General features: G+C 28.6%; 1 protein-coding gene across 1 annotated transcript; it reads right to left on the reverse strand.

The window, feature by feature from the left end:
- Window positions 1–8697: 8697 nt before the first annotated feature.
- LOC120069048 lies at window positions 8698–9709 on the reverse strand. Its single transcript, XM_039020718.1, has one exon. The coding sequence runs from the start codon at window positions 9614–9616 to the stop codon at window positions 9140–9142; it is 477 nt and encodes a 158-aa protein (XP_038876646.1). The 5' UTR covers window positions 9617–9709; the 3' UTR covers window positions 8698–9139.
- Window positions 9710–10550: the final 841 nt, after the last annotated feature.

Raw genomic sequence — 10550 nt, forward strand, 5'->3', positions numbered from 1 at the left:
ATGTACACTTGGGACTTTTCATTTGTCCAAACATCGTTCATGTGTCTCCTTAACATTTCGGGTGGCATTGGCAGGTGGGACTTGAGGACACTCTCAACTAGGACAAATCACAGGTCATCAATGATTAAAACTATATTGATAGTGTTTTTATGTAGCGTAGTTATCGTCATTAAGTTTATCGGCGGCAAGCATGTTTACAATATTAGACACCATTTTGAATATTGTTGAAACATACACCTTATCTATATTAGTTACACAAGCATTATCCATTTTAAACAACTAATCAGTTTAGCAAAATAATTTAATGCACCCTATCTATTTTACAATGATGCTTTAGTTGGGCAAGGTAAAAGCCACAGTAGGGTGAACCGTTATCCTTTCACTGAATTGAGACTATCTCAACCAATAATTACACCAGAGCAACTCTTAGCCCTATAATTATCCATCACCATTGTTTGGTCCAAAAAATTGTTAACTAACTTAACATTTTTCTTGTAAGTGTATCCCCTCATTTTAGATTCTAAAGTTCCGCCCAGTGAGTCAATCATAGGGAAAAACTGATTGGAGAAAAATAAAGCAATTCTATCCATTTCTGGAGTTTAAGTAAAAGGTCATGCAAATGTCATCCGTAGGGGGACACAGGCAAAGGTGTCTCGATGTCAAGCATGAAAGTTTAATACAAACTAATGAGAGAGACCGTGGGATGTATTGACATGCGTCCCTCTCTCACTTACTATAAACACTCTCTCCATTCACCTTGTTATTGATCGATACAAACACCACCCGTAGGGGGACACAAGCAAAGGTGCCTCGAGGCCGATTAAAGATCTCACAGTGTGAACTTTTAGGGAGAAATGTGATAGGAAAAATAAAGTATCATATACCTCATTTTCCTCGCACTGACCTAGAGTTAAATAAATTAGAAAAATATGGCAAATTATTTTTATTAAGTGATTGTTTATTTTGTCCAATGTAACATTTACTTTGGATAGTTAAACAATATTGATTATTATTCATTACGCACTTTAATGAACTTTAATCAATAATTGCATGCTTGTAACAAATTTATCTAATTTACCTTCCAGTTTAGTTCCCAGGTAGGGATGTCCGTTTCCATCAGCTTAAATACCCTAGCCTAGACAGAACCGACCTTAAACAAAGGTCCCTTATCTACATTTGTTACAAATCTAATCTTTTAATATTAACCAATTTAATCTTATTAAACTGATTAAAAGCTTAAATATATTTCTAATTATTAGAAATAATGTGATCATAGGTCTAAAGTGAATCATATTTTAAACTATTAAAAAAAATTATTCTTAACCTATGTGAGCATGCAATTCTTTATTATAGATTTTAATTTCTAATTTCATTTATTTATAACTATTATAAAGAATAAATTAAACCTAAGATTGCATCTTATGACATACTCTGTAAGATTATAATATTTATAAATTACCTAAAGTAGTCATGCTTCATGCAATCTCATTTTCATTACTTAACATACATAACATTTATATACTAAAGTAATGAAAAAAAATAATAACATACATCCAAACATTCTAACTATATATTATAACCATTATAACATAAATGATGCATGGTAATGTTACTAATTCATGCATTCATATATTATAACTTTTATATCATATGATGTGTGATCATGCAATCAGGTAAATCATGCAACTATATTATAACATTCATAATATTCATAACGCATAAATAATGCATAATCAATGGTGGGATTTTCTCTATATGACACATGCATAATATAAAATAAACACATTTTGGATCGAGATTGACTTCCTAACAATTAATTAAATTATCATAACATTTATATTAATTTAATTAATTAAAACTAATTATTACATTAATAATTAAAGAAAATAAGTTATTGAACCGCCTAGGAAAGAGCTAAACCGCTCGTGAACTGAACCGTGAATCGTGAACCGCTGATGAACCAGCTCCAAAGTGCACATCCCGTCTCTCCACAGAAACTTTTCCCGTTCGCCTCGCGTCGGAGCATCGCGACGTTGCTGTACAGAAAGCTTTTGTACAATGCGTTTCTGCTCTAATTTTTCTCCATTTTGGCCTCAAAACCTCTAGATCCTCGTCGGAAAGTATCACGAACAACTTGGACTTAACAAATTACAAATTCAATTGCAATTACGCCCAAAAATAAAAGGGCCCTTACGTACCGAATTGTAAAATAAAGCGATAAGCGAAAGCCTGAAAACATCCAAAAATGCATAATCAACAGCATCATATAAATGCATAGAATAACATAAATCCCACCATAACTCTGAATTAATTTCGAAAATAATTAAAATGGGACTAGAAAACCTGGCTCTGATACCAATTGAAAGTTTGTGAAAACCCTACAGAAGTGTGATCGAATCCCAATTCAATTATTTACAGCAACATTAAATACAGAGGACGGAAGCATTGAATTTTATAGCATGCTAAGAAGAAAACTAAAGAGAAATTTAGGGTTTAAAGATTACATACCTTTGAAGTCACAGATCTTCACGAATTCTTCTCCGCTCACGAACCTTCTTGGACCATGAACTCTCAAGAACACAATACTGCCAAAAAAATCCAATATGACACGATCACCGGATTACCTCGATATTCTCTGTAGCTTTGAGCAACCATGAGAGGAGTGGCTTCGTAATAAACTTGGTAGAGGGAGAGAATTATCTAGAGAGAAATCAAAACGTAAAAAAAGGTCTGGGAGAGTACACACGTCTTCTGCACGAGACTAGTGAGGAAGAATATCTCACTTAGATTAACCACCCCACTTAAACATTAATATAGAGAAGGGAGAGAGTTATTTCCATAACTCCCTCTCGTTAATTAATTCAAAGTTTAAAATTAAAACCTAATTTTAAACTTTACTTAATATATATTTATATAATAACCAACTTACTATGTAATATATATTAAACTATATGTTATATCTAATATAATATATAATTATAGTTTATTGTATATCAAATATAATATAACCTATCGTTTGATATTTTCTCATTTAACCTATAATATTTAATATGAATCAAATGCATACTAAATTTAACCTATAGTTCTTTTATGAATCAAATTCATATAATTAATATTTGAATGATATTCAAATATTTATTTCCTCTCCAATATAATTTTATATTATAATGTATCAAATACATTATTTTAATTATATCACATATAATTAATTTATATTAATTATATCATATATAATTAATTCCCTCAATTAATTTGAACAATTCAAAATAATCCAAAATTAATTTGATTCTCATTAATCCCAATTGAGCTACCAAGGAGACCTTATGGACCTATAGATTGAAGTTTCAATGGTACTTAATTAATTAGTTAAACTCTTTGATCAAATTAACCTATTTTTGTTAACTGCCGATCATTTTACTAAAGACCAACAGTTGCACACTTCGCACTACATATATATTTTGTGTCCATTAGATATAACCAATTAACGATGCAATGACCCTTCACAAATTGCTCGTAAGTACAACTTGTCCAAAATTACCGTTTTGCCCTTATAGTTACATCTAATTTCTTAAATACCACTAATCCTTCTAAATCATAGTCCAACTATGACCAAACCCCTCTCAAGCCAAAAGATAGCGTGGCGCCAAATTGTTTAAGTCCCGGAATCAGCTTTTAAGGGAGCAATTTCTCAAACACTAGGGAAGAAGTGAATTCCTTCTGTGTAGTTGCGTTCCTAGCTCCCCAATCAAACGAATCTCCAAAATGGTAGGCATATTGAGTTGGTGAACTGGCTACTCTCACCCATAATTCATAGGCAGAAGTTCATAACTCACTCAAGATTCAGGTCAAGTCAACTATAGTCATCCTGGTGAAATATAAGTCTCTTTCTATCAACGGTATTATATAGTGAAACTATTCATTTTGTGGTCCGGTCTTATACAAATTCTTTGTATAGAACACCCTTGCTCACATGTCTCCACATGAATGATTGGGATAAGATCATTTGTAGCACTTTACAACAATTGTAACAACTACAAAGCGGGTCGTATTTGTAGTGTCACTAGGATAAGGTACTCAGTTTTATCCATCTACTATAGACCGTTTAGATTATCACTTAAATACGACCTATCTGTAGGGGTCCACATACATGTTTAAGTTACAAAAGATAACCTTAGATCTTAGTTTATTGGTTTTGTGGGTTCATGCTACTAAATGTCAAATAAAATTCCTCAAAATTTAGTAGATAAATAAATTGTTTGTACATTACAATTACAAATTACAGAACCCACGAGATTTAGAACATCAACCGCAACAGCATGAAGAAAGTGGGCGAGGAAATAGGACAATGTTGTAACACTATCCACAACGTCGTGACCCTACGGAGATTGACGGAAACCCAGCTTCCGTGCACATGTACCTTACTACAACCGAGCATCACATCAGAGTTACAATGCTCATGCAACACTTAAGGTTTTGAAATCGATAAGAGCGTTGCAACGCTATCATTAGAGTTACAACACTATCATTAGAAGAAGAAGAAGATGATGATGAAGATGATGAAGATGAAGATGATGAAGATGATTGAAGATGAGGAAGATGAAGATGAAAATGAAGATGAAGATGAAGATGAATCAAATCTCAAAGATGATGAAGAAGAAGTCGATCAGGAACAAGCGAACGATGATGAACAAGAAGAATTCGTTGGTTGAAGTTCAAATGAAGAAGGGTAGTTTAGAAATTTTTAAAAAGTGTAAAATGTTATTCAGTGTTGCTATTTCTCACTTTTTTTGCTATATGGATAAATAGTTTCATTTTTTTTTTTACTATTTATAACTATTTCCCCTAATATAAACCAATTTTAATACTCATGTGTCTTTTTCTCAATACTCATATCGATGTTTATGTAAATTTCACCTTGAAAATGAGTTTTTTAATAAATAAATAATAAAAAAGAGTACATTTTAAAAAAATTTAGAAACACGTTTCCACTTTGTTTTAAAAATTGATAAAAATTAACTATAATGAAATGAGCGGTAAAATTCAAAACTAAAATGCCATTTTAACATTTAAGAAACTAATACATAAATTTGCTATTAAAACAAATTGTAGATTTAGAGGATAGAAGTCAACTCAGATGAAGTGTTTAATAACATTTTTTTTATATATAAATAAAACTGTTTTAGAATTAAAATATTATATGTATGGTTAACTTTTTTAAAATATATATATATATATATATAAAATAACTCGAACTAACCCGAACTTATTATTAATTTTAGAAGGTATGTTGTTTTTACTTATAACACAATTATTTTTATATAATTATTTTATTTTATTTGCTTCGCATTCAAAATATTTTACTAAAGAATATTAAAACAAATTATGTTTGGATTAACTAGAAAAAAAATATTTAAAAAAGAATCAGTTTTATTTTTTATTAAAAAAAATTGTTTAAAATACATTTGGAAAATCTTTCAAAACTATTTTGAAAGACGGTTGAACATTTCAATTTTTTTTTAAATAATTTATTTTTAAAGTTAAACATGTAAAAAGTTAAGTCAAATTAAATCAAATATACCTATAAATTAAATATATACTCACAATTAAGAGATGTTCATCTTATTTGTTTTTAGTATAATATAAAAAGAAAAAATTGGAAATTATTTAAATATATTAAATGTCAATTGAATTATGTTCAATTTTAATTTATTTTAAAGGAGAATAATCTTATTAGTCGTCTTTTAAGTACAAATAAAAGTTGGAGGATAGGAATAGTGCCACGCGGGTTGCACATTTGCAAGGATCCAAATTTCCAAAATTTTTATTGTCGGTGATGCTTTGTGGGAAAAAAAAAACAAAATTATAAGTAAATCGATAGGCCTCCACCGATCCATTTGCTGTTTGATATTTGTCCCCTTTTTGTTTCGCTATAAAAAAAAAACAAAAAAAAACAAAAAAAAACAAACAAACAATGGAAAAATATACTAAATTTGTCCCTTTCTTGATGTGTGTAATTGATACAACTTTTAAATTTTAGAATATATTTTGTTTGGATATGATTATAAAAAATTATTTTAAATGATAAAATTATTTTTAAATATAAAAATATATTGTAGTTAGTTAGTATGAGATACTAATAGACAGATGTTTTGTTATATTTATAAATATTATAGTTTATTTTATCATATCATTTTATCATATATATTTCTTGGATATGAATACTAAATGTAGTTTTAGAAAAATTCTAAAAATATTTATGCTTTATAGCAAAAAATTCTAAAAGTATTTGGAATTTTTGAACTTTTTGCTATAAAATGTAAATATTTTTAAATATTTTTTTATATTTAAAAATACTCCTAATTAAGGGAAATTCTTATAAATAAAAGAATGGAAAATTCTTATGAATAAAAAAATTCCAAAAATATTTATACTTTATAGTAAAAAAATACTAAAAGTGCTTGTATTTTTTGAACTTTTTAATATAAAATGTAAATATTTTTAAAATATTTTTTATATTTAAAAAGACTCCAATAATTAACTTATGTTCTTAGATACACCTGATAATTAATGTTTAAAAGTTAAATATCGCTATTTGTTTTACTAATTTTATTTTTGAAATTAAAAATTAAATAATTAATTCACTAAATATATGAGAGTAATTAACGTACTCATAAGTTAAACTCGGTATTTGTTAATATTTTATATTAATTCATTATTTGATCACTTACAATGAAACAAATTAATATTTGTCAAACGTTGATTAAAATTTTAATTTATTACTAAAATAATTAATTAAAGTTCTAATAATAATATAAAATATTAATTAAGATTTATTAAGTTTAAATATAGGTTACTTTCAAATAAAGGAAAATAAGATAACTTATTTATAAATACAACAAATTTTTACCATACTTAAAAATGTTTTTAATAGTTTCCCCACATAAAACAATTTTTTTAAAAAGGTATTGAAGTAAATATGTGGAGTGGAGGAATCAAACATCTAATTTTGAGGTTGATGGTACAAGCACTCGATCATATAAAAAAATTACCTTTTAAATAATATATTTATATTTAAAAATTAATTAAAATCAATAGTAATGATAACTCAGGTTAATTATTAATCTATTAGTTTATATTTTTAAAGTCCACCTATGTTAAAGATATTATAAAACTACGTCAAATAAATTTTAAATTTTTCTAAATAATAGTATCTTGATTTTTTTTAAAAAAAATGAAATCATATAAATTAAATGATTTTTTTCGATTAAATTATGAGGAGAGAGAATCGATTAAATTATGGAATAACTGAGTCAATGGCTGCACATTGGACTGCATATAATAACCCGCTGGCAACGATTGTGAGCCATCATCACCGACACTATATAATATCATTTAGATTACCACCAATTTTCAATATGTTTACCTTTTTTTCCCCTTTTAATTTCTCATATCCTTGTCATAAATAATACACAATATGAACTTTCCTTGATCTATTTTTCGAAACCTTTAATCAATTCTTTAATAAATTAATAATTGAATTGCAAGCAAATAGTGAATTTCTTAGATATATTTGTTTTTTTTTAACCCCTGCATTTTTTTTCTAATGTCGACCAAAATGTCAAAGTCTTAATTTACGAAAATTTTAATAAAAATATCGATAAAATTTCAGTTTCATTGGATGTTTTTGGAAAAGTTATAAAAACGAAAAAATTCAAAAAATAAATTTAAATTTGTAAACAACCATTTTATGATTATTAAACAAATTGACATGTTTATTATTTGTGTTATATTTATATTAGTGGTATTTTGTTGCTTAATTATTATATTTTTGTGAATTTTTCTACAATATAATAGAAATATCGATTTACCCCTTATGTTGATATCAAAATCATGAAAACGTTAAAATATCGATAGAAATATCGACGTGCCAATAAAAATTTAATACGGAAAAAATTTATTGTACGTCATATTTAATAGAACTAAGGAACAAAGAAAAAAATATTCATATTTGATTCTCATTTTATTGCTTGCCTAACTTTATTCCTATTTAAAAGTTTTACATTGAGATTCAACATCATTTCATTTATTCAATGGTAGGGCATGCTATTCTTGTTCCCAAATTTTTAATAGGTATCTATATCGCTATTTAAATATTTTTTTTGCCGTCTCATTTTTATTGAATTCCTAGATTTTAAAATGTTACACATTTAATTTTTAAACTTTGATTTTGATATTAATTTAGTCCCTAAGTTTCACAATGCTATAATTTTACCTTGACATTTGATTTTTGCTTCAATTTAGTCTCTACATCTCACGATTTACACTTTTAACCTCGATTTTTCCCTAAATATTCACTTTTCGTCTTTTGGAATTAATTGATATTAATAAATTAAAAATCGTTAAGAAAATTATAATTAATTAAGTTTCCCTATTTTTATCACTTTTAAAATTAAATTCAAAATTCCACTTCTAAAAAAACAAGGATTTTAATTTTAAACCAGGTACTATAAACTTATATTGATCCAATTTAACCATCACTCCCACTCCAAATCTTTATTTGAACTTTTTTAAAGAGAAAAACTACATGATATTAATAATAGATGGGTAGATTCAAACATTTAACAATTTAATCAAGATTAAGTCTTTATTAATTGAACTATGAAATTAAAGAGAGTATATTTTATCAACAACACAACATTTAAAAGTTGTAATAATAACAACAATAATAACAGTAGTAATACAATAACATTTTTACATTTGACCCTCCGTAGTAAAAAAAAAAAAAAAGAAGAAGAAGAAGAAGAAGAAAAAAAAAGGAATTAAAAGTAAAATACAATACAAAAAAAATAATAAAAGCACCATTATACAAAATTAAATCCACCGAAATATAAAAAAATAATAATAATAAAAACAATTTACCACGTAAAAATATAACAATCTAAAAAATGACAACCATATCCCTAGCCTATTTAAGTTCTATATTACCTGTTTCGCTTGGATCCAGAGCAATGCCGCATCGTCAAATGGGAACCCTAATCGATCTTTGCATTCGCCGGCAAGAAATTACCATAAACAAAACGAACAATTCGATACAAATCAATGGAGGAAGAAGGTAAAGAACGATGAGAGATTGATTTGATTAGGTTCTGATTCCGGCATTGTTGGGGAAATTGAAGGATTTGTACTTGCAGGTTGTTTGAGGGAGGCCAACGTCGGAGCCGATGAGCTTTCTGATTTCAGATCTGAACTTGAAGAAGACGTGTCTCCAACTACCTCTGTTTTGAGATCCAAGGATCTTGGATTCCTCTTCGTTCATTTCGAGATCTTTGGCGAAGATAGGTTTGCGAGAGAGGATCCAAGCCCAGCCCCAGTCCCACCACTTTCTAACGGAGCTGCCGGCGAGATCTCCGATTGAGGACATGGACTTGGATTTTCGAATGGCCCATGCGGTTGCAGGGGAGGAGATAGGCTGGATTCGGAGGGAGAGAGAGGAGAGGCGGCGGCGGAGGGTTTGGTCGGCGGGGGAGTCGGTGTGGGAGAGAGGGAGGGCGTCGGGGAGAAGCCTGGAGGGGAGAAAGGAGCGAGTCTTGTGGAAGGTGTGGACGACGGAGGACATGGTGAGGAGACGGCGGAGGGGAAGGGAAGTGGAGAAGGGGGAAGTGGGAGGTTGGGGGAAATGAAAATGAGAATGAGAAGAGAGTGTTTTTTGTGTGTAAAGAACAGCTGGATCACAGGCTGTTTTATTCGCTTTGCGGTGGGGGTGGGGGGTGGGTCGTGGGATGATTATCGTGGGGCCCTTTACACCTTTCACTTTCTTTTTTCTTTTTCTTTTTTTTTTCCTTGACAAATTTTGTGTGAATTTAATTTTTTCTTTTCAAATAAAGAAAAATAGATCACGAATAGACTACTATCTATCACATATACACGATAGTATTTTTTTATTATGTATAAATATTAAGGAAAATATATCGCAAATAGACATTCATATTTAATAGACACAATAGATATAAATAATAATCTATCATTATGATATTTTATTATTATATATAAATATTTTTTTAGTGATTTTGTCATCTAAAATATTTTTTTTATGAGACTTATTTATTTGTAAGTCAACCAAAATTGAGATAAGTTGTAAAAATTTTGTACATAAATTAAAAAAAAAAAAAGAGGGTAAATTTTGGGTGAAACTCGTAGAACCTTGAGTTAAGTTAGCCATTAGCTAGATTATCGGCTTCATACTAATGTCATCAAATGGTGAAGTCTGTTGAAATTTTTACATGTACTTTAGTATGGAAGTGGATAAGATATATATTAATTACTAAATATCCATGACTTTATATTTCACCTCATAATTATTGAATTAAGGGGTTGTTTAAAAGTACCTAATGTAATGAGTTTGTAATGTAATGTAATCTAAAATTTATGTTTGAATTGAGTGTTTTTTGCTCGATTTACAATACAAAACTCATTCCATTCTCATACTTTTCAACTCAACCCTTTTCTTACCGTTTTCACGTTTTACAATCACATTTTCATTTAGCTCTCAA

Source organism: Benincasa hispida, unplaced genomic scaffold, assembly GCF_009727055.1.
Source record: "Benincasa hispida cultivar B227 unplaced genomic scaffold, ASM972705v1 Contig189, whole genome shotgun sequence".
Taxonomy (NCBI): domain Eukaryota; kingdom Viridiplantae; phylum Streptophyta; class Magnoliopsida; order Cucurbitales; family Cucurbitaceae; genus Benincasa; species Benincasa hispida.

Bases quoted from the DNA above. Each gene is read 5' to 3' on its own strand.
- LOC120069048 (XM_039020718.1), bottom strand. From the start codon at position 9,616: ATGTCCTCCGTCGTCCACACCTTCCACAAGACTCGCTCCTTTCTCCCC.